Raw genomic sequence first — 19,743 nt, 5'->3', positions numbered from 1 at the left:
TTGATTCATGTTAACATATCAGAATTGATGGAATGTCACTAGACTTTTTCTCAAGAAATTTAAAAAATACAAGTTGGCTACAACACCAGATTAATTACTTTCTCTTTGCCAAATAATCTGGATTCTTAAGGCGTTCAATTGAAACTGAGGAATAGGGCCTTTGGATTCTTCCCAAGTCATTATTGCCTACCTGCACTTTGATCCTTCCTTACGATTCAAATCCCACTATCAAAAACTACACTCCTTCTCCTTGTCTGATAGCTTATTGCTTTATCGCTGTTTTTGGTAAAACAAGACCACCAGTTTTCCCTACTGTTTCAATGCAGGTAAATTTGAGACTTTTTTTTGTGAAATTAAAAGTTCTGGAGAAAGGATATTTCTTAAAAAATGTTTGCATGGAACAAACTGAAATTGGAGAATATCGCAATACAGACATTCCATGCCAAAAACTACAGACTGAAGGACTTACATGGGTTCAAGAAAAAGATCCACAGACATCTTTTCAAGGCAGGAATGGTTGGGCAATAAATTTGTCTTTACCAGTATTGCATGTATCCTGAACAATAAACAAAAAAATCGAAGAGAGAAAATTTTAGCTTTGTAAATTTTGAACAATGATTATTATCTGAAGGAATGACACTGATTGTAAATACTGGGCCAACATTTACTGCTTGGCCCTTGCAGTACACCAGCTTCTTGAGTAAGTAAGGATGGGCAGTAAATGCTGGCCCAGCTCGTTACGGCATGACCCATGAGTGAATTTAAATTGAAACACATTGATCACAAACCAAACCTAAATGTGGTTTTCATTTCCAATAATACCAATGACCATGGTGATTTGAAGATAATAAAATGTGAGGCTGGATGAACACAGCAGGCCAAGCAGCATCTCAGGAGCACAAAAGCTGACGTTTCGGGCCTAGACCCTTCATCAGAGAGGGGGATGGGGGGAGGGAACTGGAATAAATAGGGAGAGAGGGGGAGGCGGACCGAAGATGGAGAGTAAAGAAGATAGGTGGAGAGGGTGTAGGTGGGGAGGTAGGGAGGGGATAGGTCAGTCCAGGGAAGACGGACAGGTCAAGGAGGTGGGATGAGGTTAGTAGGTAGCTGGGGGTGCGGCTTGGGGGGTCCCACCTCCTTGACCTGTCCGTCTTCCCTGGACTGACCTATCCCCTCCCTACCTCCCCACCTACACCCTCTCCACCTATCTTCTTTACTCTCCATCTTCGGTCCGCCTCCCCCTCTCTCCCTATTTATTCCAGTTCCCTCCCCCCATCCCCCTCTCTGATGAAGGGTCTAGGCCCGAAACGTCAGCTTTTGTGCTCCTGAGATGCTGCTTGGCCTGCTGTGTTCATCCAGCCTCACATTTTATTATCTTCAAATCACCATGGTCATTGGTATTATTGGAAATGACACCCAGCTACCTACTAACCTCATCCCACCTCCTTGACCTGTCCGTCTTCCCTGGACTGACCTATCCCCTCCCTACCTCCCCACCTACACCCTCTCCACCTATCTTCTTTACTCTCCATCTTCGGTCTGCCTCCCCCTCTCTCCCTATTTATTCCAGTTCCCTCCCCCCATCCCCCTCTCTGATGAAGGGTCTAGGCCCGAAACGTCAGCTTTTGTGCTCCTGAGATGCTGCTTGGCCTGCTGTGTTCATCCAGCCTCACATTTTATTATCTTGGAATCTCCAGCATCTGCAGTTCCCATTATCTCTGATACCATGGTGATTTGGTTGTCTGGACTACAAACAGTTATTCCACTTCTGGGGTTTGGACTTGAGCCCAAGCCAGTTGGTGGAATGACAGCCTACTCCTTGTTGCTTTCTGTTGATTGTGAAGGTTTGGTGGAAAATGAGTTTCAATATAGCTGAAGGAAGGGATGTCATGATACAATTAACATAACGAATTGCAGGTGCTGAAAATCTGGAGGGAAATAAGCGTGTGGTGGAGAAATTCAGCAGGTCTGTCAGTGTCTTTGGAGAGAAAAACAGTTAATATTTAGTGTCCAGCGATGAAGGGCCACTGGACTTTGACACATCAACCTTGTTTTTCTCTCAACAGATGCTGCCATTCCATGTTACAAAGTTGTAAATGAATTGACAGTTGCAAAGAGTGGATACAAGGATAACTACTGCAGTGATAACGTCTTAATTGCATGATATTGATGCTCACTTAAGCCATGCAACTGCAGTGAGGTAGATCAGAGCTTTCCCAGCATTTTTTTTAAAAGTACATCCAATTCTGCTGAATGCAATTCCTAGGCTTGATAAACATCAACATTTAACAGAGAGAAAACAGTGGTCCATCATGCATGAATACTTTTCTGACCCACACTACCTCCCAGTTTGACAATGCCTTGATTTTAAAGTGTTGTCAATACGTACAGATCTCTCCATACTTGGTGAAGTTCATTTCAGTGTTAGAGAAGCTGTTCAGTAGTAATTAAGACTAATTGCATTGTTAAAAGAGTACTTACACTGGAATGAGCAAATAAAGTTAAAGACAGCAACTTCATGTTAAAGCTAGAAGTTTTGTCTAATTTTGAGGTAAATAATGCTGAGCACTGATAGCCTTACCTTAATTTCTAACATAAAATTCCAACCCATTGAATTTCAAAAAGTATCATAAAACATGGGAACAGTACATGTGTAGCTGATCAGTTGCATCTGACCCCAAGAAACATTACAATCTGGAAGCACAATTCAGCTTATTTCCTATTCTTCTATATATTAATACTGACTCTTTCACCACAGTTCAATGCTGCAGGCACATTGACAGAAATAGCCTGCTTCAACTGAATCGTGATTTTAATACTAACCAGCACATTATTTACAGTGCAGGAACATTAGTTTTACCATATACGTGTTGCTCATACAATACAGATTAAAGATGCATGGATTCTGCACTCTGTGTGCATGTGTGAGAGACAGATGTGGATTCTGCCGTGCTCTTACTCGTGTACATCATTGACAATACAACCTTATGGGTGTAAGCAGCCGTGGTTCCTGCCTTTCCTAGTATCCACCTCAATTAGCACTTCAAAAGATTTCTATTGCAGGTCGGGGAAGTGTGATTGGACCCACAGATACTAGAGTGCTTGTGAATAAGGTTGACTTATAAAGAAACCACCAAGAGACTTATTTTTATCTTTTTTTAAATCCACAGCCATTATCAGCCAGCCCATGGTTAAGTGGCACAGTTGTGGGTCTCAGCAGTGTGTTCCTTATTTGGTCTTCAGTATCTTGAGGCTGTGAAATGCATCACGTAGTATAAAGAATCTCTTAATGCATCTGCTAGTGTATAAGAGCTGGACTTGTTTTTGGACATTGCCTCAATTGAAACCTCAAGCCCTTTTGCAAAATAATTTGCTGGAAGAGCTGCCTAGCAAACACCAAAGAGCATTTTGAAAGGGCAGAATGTTGCGAGTGAGCATGAGAGAGGCAACCCATGCAGTAATAGAGTCCATTACTGACCTATGTACAGCCTTTACCCAGTGGGAAAGTATCTTGGCGTAGAGAAATTTTTTTAAGGCAGGAGGGGGTGTCCAATTATGACCAACATCTTTTTTTAAATAACAGAGAGGTTGTGCAGGCAACCCTGTTTTGGTTTCTTTGTCAATTGATGGGGGTTTCCGACATAACTTAAACATCTGAGAGGTCATTAGTCAAACTGGAACTGCCATAGCCAAACAAGAATCCCCTTCACGCACGCAGTACCGAGGGGTCTGAGGAACGTGCCAAGCCTGCTGGGTATATATGACAGTGGCAGGGAGTGTGATTTGAATTGGAGTACTGTTTTCCTAATTATCCCTTTACACAATCAACTCATTGTCAAGCAGGGGCTTTAAGGTTCAGCCTCCACACTTGTTGAGCATTGTATCCCACTGAAAAAGGAGTCCCCAGTGTGAATTCTAACCAACCCGTCGTCCAAGAGGGAACATCCTGTGGTTATATTTGTTTTGAGAAGAGGCTTGAAATGTTCCACTGAATGGCGTTACAGCCTTCGATCAGGTTGTGCAAGCTTGCAGAAAGAAACCATTGTTCAAGACGCTGGCAGGTTGCTTTGCAAAGTATTCACAAAAGCCTCCTTGTCTAAGCGCTGTTGAACTTTGGCCTTCCAATTTTAGGGGTAGATTTTAATGGAGTGATGTTTGTTTCTCTGCGTATGTTAATAAATTGATTTTGCTTCTTCTTTAACTGTGGGGAGGACGGTGCAGGGTGAGGAAGAAAGATTCGGAGAAAAACCAAGGAAACGCTAAATCTGCAGATGATTAGATCTGCAGGGAATTAGTAAAAAGAGTGCAAAATGATATTGAAAGATTGAACTCTGTGCCACCCAGAAAGCAGCAGGAAGTGAGAGCAAGCTGAGATGAGCCTTGGGAATTGATTCTGTTATTTCAGGTAGAGTGACAAATGTTTGGAAGGTGAAAAGCTTCTATTTCTTTATTGAAGCAAGTTTTATACCTGCCTCAAAATTTCCAGAGCAACTTCGATAGAACACTGTCTTTCACAAAAGTTTTCTTTTATTATAGGAGATGTGAGGGATGGAGGGGTGATTTGGGGGTGGGAGGGGGTGCAAAATGCAGGATCTTTATTGACAGTTTTTCTTTTCATTGACCTCTAACAATATAACATCCATGCAATCTGTAAAAGTTAACTCACTACAGATGGGGAGTTTTCACATAGTATTTGTTTTTTTTACATTCTTGTAAGATGTCATACCAGCTGAATGGATTTCAATTGAGCTGTTGTTGCTGGTTCCACCTTTTGCCAAATCAGAGTTCTGCTGCTTCATGGACAATTGAGCTTTAATGACTTACAAGCTTTATCAATACTAGCATTACCTGCTAAACCTTTGGGAGGTAACATTTGTTCGAGCAACAGTGCAAAGTACTTGTTTTTGGCATCACTACTTGTGCCATTAACCTAGTTGCCCTTTATAATGTGTTGACCCTTCTGAGGTCGCTGCAGTCTTCCAATTCTGACTACTTGAACATGCCTCACCATTGACAGCTATACCTTCAGCTATGTAGCATAATATAAATAAGTCTGGAGGATAAACTAGGATGGCCTAAGATCTGGAGCAATATTCCTAGCTCTTTTCAAAGTGAAAAGTCACGTGACACCAGGTTATAGTCCAAACAACTTTATTTGAAATCACAAGCTTTTGGAGCACTTGGACAGGTGACAAAAGAGCCATGCTTCAAAAGCTTGTGATTTCAAATAAACCTGTTGGACTATAACCTACTGTCATACGACTTCTGACTTTGGCCACCCCAGTCCAACACTGGCACCTCCATATCACTAAACCTGTCCATCTCATGACTTTGCTGTCTTCCCTAAAGACCTAAAGCCTATTTTGTCCAAGTCACCCTGTATTCTCATAACATCCTCCACACATTTCACACTGCACCCAGCTTTGTATCATCAGCAAATTTGCTAATACTACTTTTAATGCCTTCATCTATATCATTAATGTATATTGTAAACAGCTGTGGTCCCAGCACCAAACCTTACGGTACCCCACTGGTCACTGCCTGCCACTCCGAAAGGGACCCATTTATCACTACTCTTTGCTTCCTGTCAGCTAGCCAATTTTCAATCCAAGTCAGTACTTTGCCCCAATACCATGTGCCCTAATTTTGCTCACTAATCTCCTATGTGGGACTTTATCAAAGGCTTTCTGAAAGCCCAGGTACACTACATCCATTGGCAGGAAAGCTGGCATTTTGAGTCTGGACCCTTCTTCTGAAGGGTTTTCTGAAGAACAGTCCAGACTCAAACTGTCAGCTTTCCTGTTCCTCTGATGCTGCTTGGCCTGCTGTGTTTATCCAGCTTTACACCTTGTTATACCAGAGAAGACTGACAGATTGTTTCTTTTTCTTATATCAACCAACCATCAGATCAGTGTCGACTCATCATCTAGCCTCTCAACTACGAGCAATTGATTTGATTGTCCATGTTCATTCCCATTTTACAACCACAGCCAGCAGAGACCCCATTGATGTAGGATAGATTTTATCAAGAATTCCAGAGACCAAACTAAACCATGTGCTTGCCTACAGTTCTGTTTGGACCCAATCAGAATTTCTTAAAACATAAATTTAGTGCAATCTACTTTGTAACTAACTTTTCAAGCCCAATTTCACACCAGGAATAGCAATATAATTCTGTTCAGCTCGATCTCCTTCACAATCATCTCTCTGTCATATTCAATATCTTAGTGATATAATGATAAATAGCCAAACAACATATAGCTTTCGATCAAGATTGCTTCTAAGTATGTTCTACCCCTTCAATTCAGAATCCAATATTCAAACTTTAGACAGTAACTATAAATTATTTACATGACTAAACTAAACTAGGTGTCAAAGTATTTTACCAAGCAAATCAAACCTCCGAGGAGCCTGTTAAAACTGTTTACAAAGAAAATTCCTGGATAAAATCTTTATCCCTGGAACATTTGTGAGAAAAACACCACCAAACCCTTGTTCACATTCTTGCAAATATTTCACTCATTTGTCACCTCTTCCCTTCACACCCATCTCTTCTCCCCCTTGTAATTTCCATTTTTCCTTCCCCACTCATCTCTCCCTTTGTATGCTTTCCACCCTGTTTATCCCGCCATTAAGTCTTCTGCCAATCCTTAGCACCTGCTCCTTGGACATGTCCTTTACTTCCTGTTTGAATGCTTCTAATGATGTAGAACACTGGCCCGGAGCTTAGATTTTCCACTGGTGGTAGGGTCATTATTCTAGTGTAGTTGAGAGTGTGCATCTCCCATTGTAGCTCATATCAAAGGAGTTGCCCAGGAGATTGAAAATTCTGCTGGTCAATTCACAGGGTCCCAATGAAATTAGATAGTTACTCAGGAAAAGCTAGACTCTTAAATACAGAGTTCAACTCCTGACTTACTATTCAAAAGACCGTATACTTGCCTCGCATATCGAGAAATACACCTCTCCTAGACCACTTCCAACCCCAGATCCTGACCCGCCCTTCCACCAATGACCCAGACCAGTCCAGACCCAAATCCTCTGCCACCAGAGCTGACCCCACACATACCACCGCAGCTGGACTTGACCTGACCACACAGCACCCTTCATCCCCAGTTGGACCTGAACCGATACTACAATCCCCCACGTGCAGATTGGACCTGACCTGACCCCTTTTCCACCAGACCAGACCTGACATCTCAACCCACTGGTACCCTACCCACTTGGCATCCTGCCCAGCTGGCACCATATGAACTTGGCAGCCACCCACCTAACCACCTGGCATCCTATCCTCCCAGCTCTCCAACACCACACAAGCGAGACTTACTTACCATTTGACAGCAGCTGTTAAAGTGGCTTTCTGTAATTTTGAACTTATACATTTCAGAACACACCAGCTGAGTGTTGTTAAATGAAGGCATGGTTGGTCTTCTTTAACAGTTTTGCATTCTAGAAGAGCTGTAAGAATAAAAATTCAGTTCTAAATTTCAAAGGTAAGGGCCCTGATCAAAATCTCCTTTCAGAAAATTGGAAGGACAAAAGAAGGGCTGGAGCCTCAGTCTGTATGATACTGACTCTACCCAGGCCTGGATCTCAGCGTTGATGGGTAAACTCCCATTCCCGTAAAAGTTCTGTCATTCTTGGCCATCGGTCTTGCAAAGAGAGGGCACGGGTTGTTTGTCAGTGCTTTATGTACCAGATCCCAGAGATAGAGAGAAACACCACCCATTTAGGAGATGCCTTTTCAACAGCACATCCCAAACCCACACCTTCTCACCAACCAGGCAGATAAGTAGTTAAATGGGAGTCCAGCCCCTTTCAAATCACACACCATCGCAATTTGGAAATGTGTCCGTCTTCGTTGCTGACTCACCATACTGGAACTCCTTAACCACGAGCACTTTGGGAGCACGTCCTCCGCACAGGCAACGGCAGTCCGAGTTTGCGTCACTTTCTCAAGTGGTGAGAAAGTTCATATGCAATAAAACACCTGCCTTGTTGATTTAGGTAAATGTGAGGTGCTGGATTTTGGAAAGCCAGGTCAGGCCAGGACATACACACTTAATGGTAAGGTCCTGGGAGATGTTGCTGAACAAAGAGACCTAGGGGTGGAGGTTCATAGTTCCTTTAAATTGGAATGCCCGCTAGACAGGATAGTGAAGAACATGTTCGGTGTGCTTGCCTTTATTGGTCAGTGCATTGTGTATAGGAGTTGGGAGGTCATGTTGCAGCTGTTCAGGACACTGGTTAGGCCACTTTTGCAATACTGCTTTCAGTCTGGCCTCCCTGCTGTAGGAAGGATGTTGTGAAACTAGAAAGGTTTCAGAAAAGATTTAGAAGGATTTTGGCCGATTTGGAGGGTTTGAACTATACGAAGAGGCTGAATAGGCTGAGTCTAATTTCCCTGGAACATTGGAGACTGACGGGTGGTCTTATACAGGCCTTTAAAATCATGAGGGGCATGAATAGGGTGGATAGCCATGGTCAATTCCCTGGAGTTGGGGAGTCCAAAACCAGAGGGCATAGACTTAAGGTGAAAGATTTAGAAGGGACCCAAGGGGTAACTTTTTGCCACAGAGGGTGGTGCGTGTATGGAATGAGCTAATAGAGGATGTGGTGGAGGCTGGTACAATTTCAACATTTAAAAGGTATCTGAATGGGTACACGAATAAGAAGGGGGTGCCTTTCAGTATTTTTAAAGCTATTTCTTGTGAGGGAACAGTATCAAATATTAATGGGGGTGGTGGACAGCAGCGCGGAATTTGGAACACAAGTAGATTGGCAGTGATCTTATTGAGTAGCAGAGCAGGGTTAAGGGGCCGAATGGCCTATTTCCACTCCTATTTCATAAGTTAAAATATGCTAGGAATAAATGTTAAAAATCATCGAAGAACATTGATGTACAACCTGGTATTTCACATCTGTTAGTCCACTGTTGTATTTTATTTGCTGAAATGAGAATCCTGTAAAGCAGAAAATGGATTAGTACGATGGTGGTCAAATTATCAGCTGACAGTAATCTTCTGTGTGATTTTGTGGTAAGGTTAGTAACCAAGGATTGATTTTTCAGTTTCATTAGAAGGTTCGGGGTCAACCAGAGAATAAAGATCAGCTGTTTAGCCAAAGGTAAAGCTTCACAGTGATGGTTTGATATCACTATTCACAGTTACATAGCACATACGGGGTTCCACCTCATTAATCCAGCTGTCACAGACTGAATCGCCAGATTAAGCAGCCTGCCACCTTGATGAAGTTCATACTAATTTATGTACGTTTGTTTTTGAAACCAGTTCTGTCATCTGTTGAGCTTGACAAATTAATGAGGGTTGAAGTGAAGACATGAGATTTTTATAGGATCCAGTGCTTTTTCAGTGATGATGCAATATTTCACATGACATCAAAGGTACTTTATTCTAGAGAGGAGAGATTTACCAGAAAAGAAAAGCAGCCAACAACACTTTTGATTCAAACCTCATCGGAAAGATAGTATCTCCAGCTGGGTGGTGTTCAGTCAGTACTCCATTGGATTATGTACAGCATGGAAACAGACCCTTCGGTCCAACTCATCCATGCCAACGAGATATCCGAAATTAATCTAGTCCCATTTGGCCCGTTTTCTTACACACCCTTCCTATTTGTGTACTCCTCCAGTTGCCTTTCAAATGTTGTAATTGTACCAGCGTCCACCACATCCTCTGGCAGCTCATTCCATACATGTATCACACTTTGTAGGAAAACATTGTCCCTTAGGTCCCTTTTATATCTTACCCCTCTCACCTTAAACCTATCCCGTCTAGTTTTGGATTCCCCCACTCTGAGGGAAAAGACCTTGGCTATTCACCCTATTCATGCCTTTCATGATTTTATAAACCTCTATCAGCTCACCCCTCAGCCTCCGACACTCCGGGGAAAATAGCCCCAGCCTATCCTGCCTCTGCTGCCAGCTCAAACCCTCTCGCCTTGGCAACATCCTTGTAAATTTTTTGTGCGCCCTTTCAAGTTTTACTCCATCTTTCCTGGAGCAGGGAGACCAGAATTGAATGCAGGCTTCCAAAAGTGGCCTAACCAATGTTCTGTTCATCTGTGACATGAAATCCCAACTCCAATACTCAACACACAAACCAATAAAGGCAAGTGTACCAAATGTCATCTTCACTACCGTGTGTGTCTGCGACTCCACCTTCAAGGAAGTATGAACCTGCATCTCAGCGTCTCTTTGTTCAGCATCATTGCTCAGGACCCTACTATTAAATGTATATGTCCAGCCTTGATTTGTCTTACCAAAATGCAACACCTCACATTTATCTAAATTTATCTCCATCTGCCAGTCCTCGGTCCACCAGCTCATCCAACCAAGGTCCCGTTGTAATCTGATATAACTTTCTTCATTGTTCATTACGCCATCAATTTTGGTGTCATCTGCAAACTTACTAACTATTTTCCTATAGTCATATCCAAATCATTTATGTAAATGACAAAAAGCAATGCGCCCAGCACCGATTGCTACAGCACACTGCTGGTCACAGGCATCAGCCTGAAAAACCACCCTCCATGACCACCGTCTGTCTCCTACCCTCAAGCCAATTTTGTATCCACTTGGCTAGCTACCCTTGGATTCCACTTGTGATCGAACCTTGCTAACCAAAGCAGAGCCTTGTCAAATACCTTGCTGAAGTCCCTGTGGATAACGTCCACTGCTCTGCCTTCTTCAATTTACTTTGTCACATCTTCAAAAAAAAACTGAATCAAGTTGGTGGGACACGATAAAGGGACCTGGATTCAGAGACACAAGTGCTAACGATTTATCCACTCCAAGTAAGCATTACAAATTTGGCAAACACATATCCAATACATACAGTAAAAATTGCATTCCTGCTAACCATTCCCATCTACATGTCTGAATTCAGTGATGACACTCACTCATTCTTTCCTGCACCTTGAGATACTTCTCCACGTCTCCCCTAATACCCTGAAAACTAAATGATTATGTGCATGGATTCTCACCCATATAAAGTTTGATATACTCGTTCTCTACTCATAATTGGAACATTTGAGTTTGTGTGAAGACTGTACATTTGTGTGAATGTGCATGTTGTCTTATGTCGAGCACCTCATTTGTTAGTGTACCTTAAAGAGATATGCTCATGGCATCAACACTATATCATAGCCTATGACCTGAGGATTTAAAAGATCTCTTTATCTGGGGCCACTCCAGCTTAACGTGGGGCCACTTGATGCATGACACATTGATGAAAGCATGCTGCAGTTTATAACTGATTAATTTCAGCCCCGTGCAACTGTCTGTGTGGAGCTTTCACGTTCTCCCCATGTCAGCTTGGATTTCTGCTGGGTGCTGTGGGTTCCTCTGTCAATGCAAAGATGTGCAGATTTGGTGGATTGGCCATGCTAAATTACCCATAATGTCCAGAGATGTGTATTTGGGTGTGTTGGCCGTGGAAAATGCAGGATTACGATGATAGTGTACGGTGATGGGTCTGAATGGGCTGATCTTTAAAGGGTTGCTGTGGATTTGTTGGGCCAAATGGCCTGTTTCCACATTGTGGGAATTCTATGATTCTTTGGACTCAGTATTAACCTAGAATCCAGCTTGTGACTGTAAGGGTGCTGTATTAATGATCTTATGAACCTTTCAGTAGCATGATACCCATATCTTGTTCCTTTGTTAGAGAAGCTAACATAAGATTTTCCACATCAAGTACAAATAACCCTGCTAGAGGCAAATCCTTCACCACAGTGATAGTTAAGTGCAAATGGTTTGCTGGCTTATGTGGAAAATGATTTTGTGCTCAAACACGAACACAGGATTGTTCGTGATTATCCAACTGATATTGAAAAAAATAAAATAATTCAAATTCTTCGGTGAGGTTCAACACCGTTCTTTATTCCTTTCACTTGCTGTCAGCAAAAAGAAAACAGGAACATCTAGTGAAGGATGCAATGCACACAAAATTGGAATTCAGACTGAAAGCAAATGTTTCCTTTTTTGTTTATGACAAAATTGTACATAAACTTATGGGATTCTGCTGCATTACCAGACATGTCCTATTAGGTGGATTGATCCCATGACACTGTTTCAAACAGGAGGAGGAGCATTCTGATGATCCAACCAATATTTATCCATCAACATCATCTTTTTTTAAAACTGATTAACTGGTTATTGTTACATTGCTATCTGAGAGAACTTACTGTGTACCAATTGGCTGCCATGTTTCAATATCACAATAGTGAATTTCTGCAAAAGTATTTCATTGGCTGTTAAGCATTGGAACATCCTAAAGTTATGAGAAGCTTTATTTGCCCTGCCTTCCTATCATAGGCTTTCTTAAGATCTTACAATGCGGCCTATCATTTGGATCTCCCTGTTATTTCTCTCTTACTTGATAATTACTCACTCAGCACTCTGCAAAACTCTCTAGGACATTCGACTAGATATAGTGAATGCAACTGTAATGCAAGTTCTGGTTGTGCGGGAGAGTGTGAATAAACAAAGATCATTATTGTTTATATGAGCAATGAAAACAAATAGACCAAAGGATTGAAATGAGCTATTCCCCCCAAGACAAGGGCTGCCACTGTTATTAATCAATCATTTTATTTATGGTTATGGATGTCTGAAACATGTTGAAATAAAATTTGAAGTATTATGTTCGAAGCAAATCAAGACTGAACAAGAGCGATTTCGCATGACTCTTTAACAAATTTATGGGTAAATGTTTGGCATTGAGCACTCATCTGACACAATTAATTCTACGACTGGCCTTTAAATCCGACACCATATACATTGCATCTAAATAATTACTTAATTTGTTCTGATCCATTTCTTCATTTATAATCAGTAAGTGCAGGAGAGTTCCATCCAAAGATTATTCTATATGATAATCCAAAACAACCCCTTACATGCTCAAAAGAAAATCAATGGTAATGCATAAAGTCTTCTTAGTCATTGTTTATATTATTTCTTGCATTGTTTGCAGCTTTTATTTTTCATACTAAAACTAAAACATCAACTGAGGACACTTTAACCCTTGAGCTAAACTGTAAATGATAACCAAATCTGCCTACAGTGGTCTTCTGTCAAGATTCTCAGCTTGGATTTCTTAAGAATTTGTGTGTTTAAAACACCAGGCCTCCTTGGATAGCACCTTCCAAACCCCTCTCATCTCTAAGGACAAGGGCAGCCGATACATGAAATCCACCACCAACTGTAAGTTTCCCCACAAGCCACGAACCATTCTGACTTGGAAACATCTTGATGTTTCCTGAGTGTCAGTGGTCAAGATTCTGGAACTCCCTCCCTTAAAGCACTGTGGCATTCCCTACACCAAATGGACTGTAGTGTTTCAAGAAGACAGCTCACTACCATCTTCTTGAGGGCAACTAGGAATGCGCAATAAATGCTGGCCTGGCTAGTGACACTCACCTTGTATCTTGAGTAAATATCGAATCCATAATCGCCCAGCACAGAAATCCTTCCCCTAGCATTCAAACCTCTCTTGCCTGAAGTTCCAAGAAAGCACAGTGGGTGCTGATTCTGTCTGATGTCAAAGTGAACATTTGCTCGCTCTGCCAAAAATGTAATACTGCTGGGCTTCTTATCCTACCAGCCTTCAAAATGCCAACCATTCACTTCATTAAGTGTACTGGAAAATCTCCAGTCGGCCGTATGGATGCAACACAGTGACTGTGTGGCATAAGTTAATGCCTCACTTTTAGAAGCCATTTCCTTTTTTACTCCTTGTCACTCCTGGTATCATTTGTGCACAGACATTTCTGCTGTGCCCATTTTATATTGTCACATAGGTATGGCTTGTGTGTGCAGCTCCCTGTGGTCAGTCCAAAGCACCAGTGAGGTTATCAAACTTCTCAATGTTCATTACAGTTAATGTTACAGAAAATGACATCATTTTGCCCTCCTTCACACAAACGTCAATGCAAATCTGTAAAATTCTCCATCCTGAAAAGGTGTTGAGACTAGATCAATTGAATATTTCAAAACTAGATTTTTGCTCTTATTAGGACCTAGGCTAGAGGAGTGCAATGTTACTTTAATACTATCACTCAGTGGGTCACAACATAAAATAATATTTTAATAAAAATAATAATTAAAATAAATAATTTTCTTCATGCTGCCAAGCTGATAATTAAATACTTCATCTGTATCAGGTGTAAACAAAAAAAAATCAACCGTGTTTCTTGGTAAGCACAATTATTGGTTTATTACGAAAGCAAAATATATTCATTAGAGATGCAATGATTGGTTGACATATGCAGCCAGTAATATAGAAGTGTAAATGCTTATTCCTCTAAACGTCCCCAAAGCTCTCTCACAACACACACTCTTCAGGAAACTAGGGAGTCAGAAAACACATTTCTCTGCATGGATTGGTTTACTGAAAAAAAATACATTCTCGCCAGTAGGTTATTTATGTACTCTCCTGAAGTTACAAACCGAACCACAAGGAAAAGTCCGGGGTCACTGTGAGGAAAAATGACCATGGAAGATTCTTGTTTTATCATCTCAGACGGCCAAAACCAGTTCAGGGATCACATAAGATCACATTGTGTCCATGAGGACATAAATAAACTTTCTACTCAATATTGTCCCTGGCCCAGTCAAGTGCAGCTCCCTCTCCAGACAGATTCCACCCCCATCATATCAGTTCACAATGTACTCCAGAGGCTCACTATCCTCTGGGGGAAGATGGACTTTCTAACATCCAGTCTATTCCTACCTTACCCAGTTAAAACTCATGACTGCCTTCTGTTAAATTGGAATATTCTGTAAATAAGAATGTCACACAACGCTTCAATTATTTCACAAACCTCAATTGGTCCACCTCTAGGTGTAAGCAAATATACCAAGATCTTTGAGCTAGCCACATAAAAAAGTAAAAGACCAGGTTCTTTCACAAGTTTATCTATCCTTCTCTGAGCCAGCAAACAATGTGTAGCTGATTCTCTCTCTTGTGAGATAGTAAGTAGATTTTCAAAATGGCAATCAAATTCTTTTCCGGTCATATATATTTAATGTGTTCAGACATTTTTTGACACATCTCTGGAGCAGGTGAAACTTGAAACCAGAGTTAGGAACACTGCCACGCCACCATAAAAACACTTCCTACTCTGCTCGGATATGTTATGGCACACATCTCTGGGGCAGGTGGGCCTTGAACTCAGACCGTTTGGTCCAGAAGTAGGGACACTACCAACACACTACAAGAGCTTTAAAATGTTGTGACTCAGGCCCAGAGCTGGTGGGACTTGGACCCAGACCTTCTGGCCCAGAGTTAGAGTCACTATCACTGCACCACAAGAGCCCATTTTAATCAAAAACTGCACTTTGAAAGAAGGTTATAATGCACCGCTGTAGTTTAAATGAGCATTTTTCTGTTTGTTAGGCCAGCTCTTTAACTCACTAACCCTCAGCACCAATTGGCCAAGGATAAATTTCATTAACATTTTTTTAACACAGTAGACATGATGTAGAGGTACTGGTATTGGACTGGGTTTATAGTCCAACAGGTTTAATTGGAATGTCGCAAGTTTTTAGACATCAACCCCTTCGTCAGATGCAGTCTGGATACACTGTGTCTGGAGTGCATTACAATGGATTGAGTCAATTTCTTTAATGGGTTATTTGGATGCAGAACTGTCTCAAAGGTAGAAGACAGAGGTTGGTTGTGGAGGGTTGCTTTTCAGGCTGGAGGCCTGTGACCAGCAGTGTGCTGCAAGGATTAGTGCTGGGTCCACTGTTTTTCATCATTTATATATTGGATGCGAATGTAGAAGGTATGGTAAGTTGGCAGATGGCACCAAAATTGGAGGTGTAGTGGAGAGGGAAGAAGGTTACCTCAGAGTACAATGGGATTGTGAACAGGTGGGCCAAAGGGCGGAGGAGTGGTATATGGAGTTTTATTTAGGTAAATGTGATGTACTGCATTTTGGAAAGGCAAATCAGGGCACCTGCTCCAGAGGTGTGTCATAAAAATGTCTGAACAGATTAAATGTATATGACCGGAAAAGAATTTGATTCCCATTTTGAAAATCTACTTACTATCTCACAAGAGAGAGAATCAGCTACGCATTGTCTGCTGGCTCAGAGAAGGATAGGTAAACTTGTGAAAGAACCTGGTCTCTTACTTTTTTATTTGGCTAGCTCAAAGATCTCGGTATATTTGCTTACACCTAGAGGTGGACCAATTGAGGTTTGTGAAATAACTGAAGCGTTGTGTAACATTCTTATTTATATTTTTATATGGTATATTTTTAATGGTAAGACCCTGGGTAGTGTTGCTAAACAAAGCGACCTTGGAGTGCAGGCTCACAGTTCTTTGAAAGTTGAGTTGCAGGTAAATAGGATAGTGAAGAAGGCATTTCGTATACTTGCCTTTATTGTTCAGTGCATTGAGTATAGAAGTTGGGAGGTCATGTTGCAGCTCTGCCGAACATTGGTTAGGCCATTGGGTAACACTGTATGCAATTCTGGTCTCCCTGTCACAGGAAGGATGTTGTGAAAGCAGAAAGGGTTCAGAAAAGATTTACAGGGATTTTGGCAGGCATGAAGGGTTTGAGCCCTAGGGAGAGGTTGAATAGGCTGGTGCTATTTTCCCTGAAATGTCGAAGGCTGAAGGGTAATTTTGTTAGAGGTTTATAAAGTTATGAGGGTCATGGATAGAGTAAACAGACAAAGTCCTTTCCCCAGGGTGGGGGAGTCCAAAACCAGAGGATGTAGACTTAAGGTGAAACAATGATAAGGGACCAAGAAGTAACTTCCACACTGAGGGTGTTGTGTTCATGGAATGAGCTGTCAGAGGAAGTGGTGGAGGTTGGGACAATTACAACATTTGAAAGGCATCTGGATGGGTTTATGAATAGGAAGGGATTACAGGGATATGGACCAAATGCTGGCAAATGGGTCTAGATTAATTTAGGACAACAAAATGTGAGGCTGGATGAACACAGCAGGCCAAGCAGCATCTCAGGAGCACAAAAGCTGATGTTTCGGGCCTAGACCCGCAGACAAGGGCGGCGCAGTGGTAGTATGGCGCACTGACCTCTACATCGCCGAGGCCAGACGCCAACTCTCCGACACCACCTCCTACCGCCCCCTTGATCATGACCCCACACCCGAGCACCAAACCATCATCTCCAACTAGATTAATTTAGGATATCTGGTCGGCATGGATGAGTTGGACCGAAATGTTTGTTTCCATGCTGTATATCTCCATGACTCTGTGACTGGCTTGACTTACAGAACAAACTGATGAGTTATTGAGCTGACTGAGTTTAGTCAGCAAGCAAGATAAGTTGAGGTTGTTATGTTGGATTGGTTATTTGCAGACTAAATGCATATTTTCCTGGATTGGTAGGCTATGTTGAATTGATTAGAAGTCTAGGTGGATTTGGTTAGGGGTGTTTACATTTTTGGAGGAATGTCTACCCCATTTGCAAGTAATCAGCATGCATGTATGTTACGTGCTCAGATACTAATAATCAATGTATTCATTCCAGGTACAAGCTCCTGTAAAAGGACCAAATGGCCGACCCCAATTTGAAGAAGTGGAACATCATCAGTACGCTACACTACCAAGGTAGGATGAACTGAACCACTAACAAATTTCTTTTAATGTGCAAAACTACATTTCATGAGACATGAAAGCACAAAGAGCAAAAAAGTCATTTGGGCTATCAGCCCGTAAGCAAAATATCTGCATTTTGGAAACCTCAAATGAAAGAGGAAAATGCTGAAAACACTCAACAGTCAAGTAGTATTTCTGGAGAGAGAAAGAGAGTTGACTGGTTAAGGTTTGAACTCACTCAAAGTCTTACACACTTACACAGTGTTAAAATTGGGCCCAACATTTTAAGTGCTTGGCATTTTATCAGAAATGGAAAGAGTCAGGAGATGTAACAGGTTTTGAGAAAGTAGAGATACAAGGAAAGGGCAAAAGATATAGAGGGAAGGTCAGTGTCAATAGGTTTGAGGCTAGAAAAGCAATGGGGTCAGACAGCATCTAACAGCTGGTGAGTCAATGTTTTGGGGCAGAACCCTTCATGAGGACATCTATAATCCTTATTGTCTCCAGAGGGAAGATCAGTGATGGAATGGAAGATAGAAATTAAATGATAGAAGGGATGATAGTGCAAGGCACAATGAGCTGCTAATGGACTGAATGGCCTCTTGCTGTGAATCTGTAAGGATCTGTGAAGATTATGAAAAAGACAATATCCAATTTCACTATAAATAAAGCCTATCTAATCCTTTACAGCTTCAAAACAAATGTTTACTCAGTCCTCAAGAATAAGTTAAACCATTTCATTAATTTTTCATTTTACATAATTCATCCTCGATCTATAGCTTTCTTTGGCATAATATTCCCAAGAGCCCAATGGCCTTGGGCCCAATATCCTTGTCTGTAATTATCCTGTTGTCATTTTGTTCTCAACCAGTTATTCGTCCAACTATTTGTTGATGAGTGCATCTGTTGCTCTTTCTGGGAGACAGCATTCTAGAAGTAAAACATTCCACTAGACCTGCCTGATTTTTGGATACGAAACACCACTGCTTTCAGCGATCTCTACCCCAGTCTCCCAGTATGATGTGTAATCAAATCATCTCATCATCACAACTGATCATAGTTACCTGCATAAACTAATCAGTCTTTTTTTAATTGCAGCTATCATGTAAATCACAGAGCATTGTATTTTTGGAAAAGCATTTAGCAAGATCTGTTCTCCAATGCAAACTCTATGGGTGGGATTTTCTATGTGGGCTTCTGAATGCTACTACTGGGCTCAAATGGTGGTCAGAAGTTCACAGTATTTGGGCACTGGTAAGTCAATGTAATTTAGCTCAGTGTGGCCAATAAATGACCAGAGTGCAAGCTTACTGTCCAGTTAAGGGATCTGTCAAAGCTGGAGGGCCTATCAGCATAAAAGCAGCAGTAGGAATTCATGATGCGTACATTAGTGACGAGGAAATTTAGCACAGCCAGTCCCCGTAACCTGCACATCTTTTGACTGTGGGAAGAAACCGGAGTACTCGGAGGAAACCCACACAGACACAGGGGCAATGCTCAAACTCCACACAGACAGTCACCCAAGGCTGGAATCAAACCCAGTTCACTGGTAGTGTGAGGCAGTAGTGTTAATCACTGAGCCACTGTGCTGCCCTGTGGAATGGGCAATAGTCAATTGGAACTGGCATCGCTTTCCTGGTGCCCATATGAAGGACTCCGGCAGATTTTAGAACAATAATTTAGATTGGTGTTGAAGAGTGAGTGCAGCCAGTTTAGCCTGCGACCCTACCTGCTCCAAACCAGGATGGAGCATCTAATGGAACTAAGGGTTGGGAAATGTAGGCTGTTATCCCTTCATGGCAGAGTGCAGGGATCTGGGTGGAGCAGATTACAATCCCAGAAGATACTGCATCTGTGTGAGGTGACTTATTACAAGTGAAGCATCAGTAGTTAAGGCAAAGAATGAGAGTAGTGGCTGCATATGTCTGTTACAGAAGGAACATTGATGGGCTGCGTGGCATTCTAATTCTCGTTCCATTGGTATATCGGAATTCCAACTTAGAATATTTCCACCTGTATCATTTGCAGTTCTGCAGCTGTATTGAAGGCAGGCCGGTTCAGAACACAGACAAGACTTCACAAAGACTCTTGAGATAGAGATTTTCCTGTCACTGATGGCTCCAGTATCTCTCGCTCCCCTGCC

The 19,743-nt window shown here is 41.8% G+C and overlaps 1 protein-coding gene across 2 annotated transcripts in view; it reads left to right on the top strand.

Moving 5' to 3' along the window:
* Positions 1–19,743, top strand: part of LOC125453947 (partitioning defective 3 homolog B-like) — an 883,406-nt gene that overhangs the window by 826,246 nt on the left and 37,417 nt on the right. For both annotated transcript variants that reach the window (XM_059647050.1, XM_059647051.1), the window contains exon 22: positions 17,533–17,612. In XM_059647050.1, coding sequence (XP_059503033.1) covers positions 17,533–17,612 — 80 coding nt within the window. The remainder of the gene's footprint in view (positions 1–17,532; positions 17,613–19,743) is intronic.

This window comes from Stegostoma tigrinum, chromosome 7 (genome assembly GCF_030684315.1).
Source record: "Stegostoma tigrinum isolate sSteTig4 chromosome 7, sSteTig4.hap1, whole genome shotgun sequence".
NCBI classification, from domain to species: Eukaryota; Metazoa; Chordata; class Chondrichthyes; order Orectolobiformes; family Stegostomatidae; genus Stegostoma; species Stegostoma tigrinum.
The sequence above is the reverse complement of the archived record's forward strand: the minus strand, read 5'-3'. Positions and strand labels throughout refer to the sequence as shown.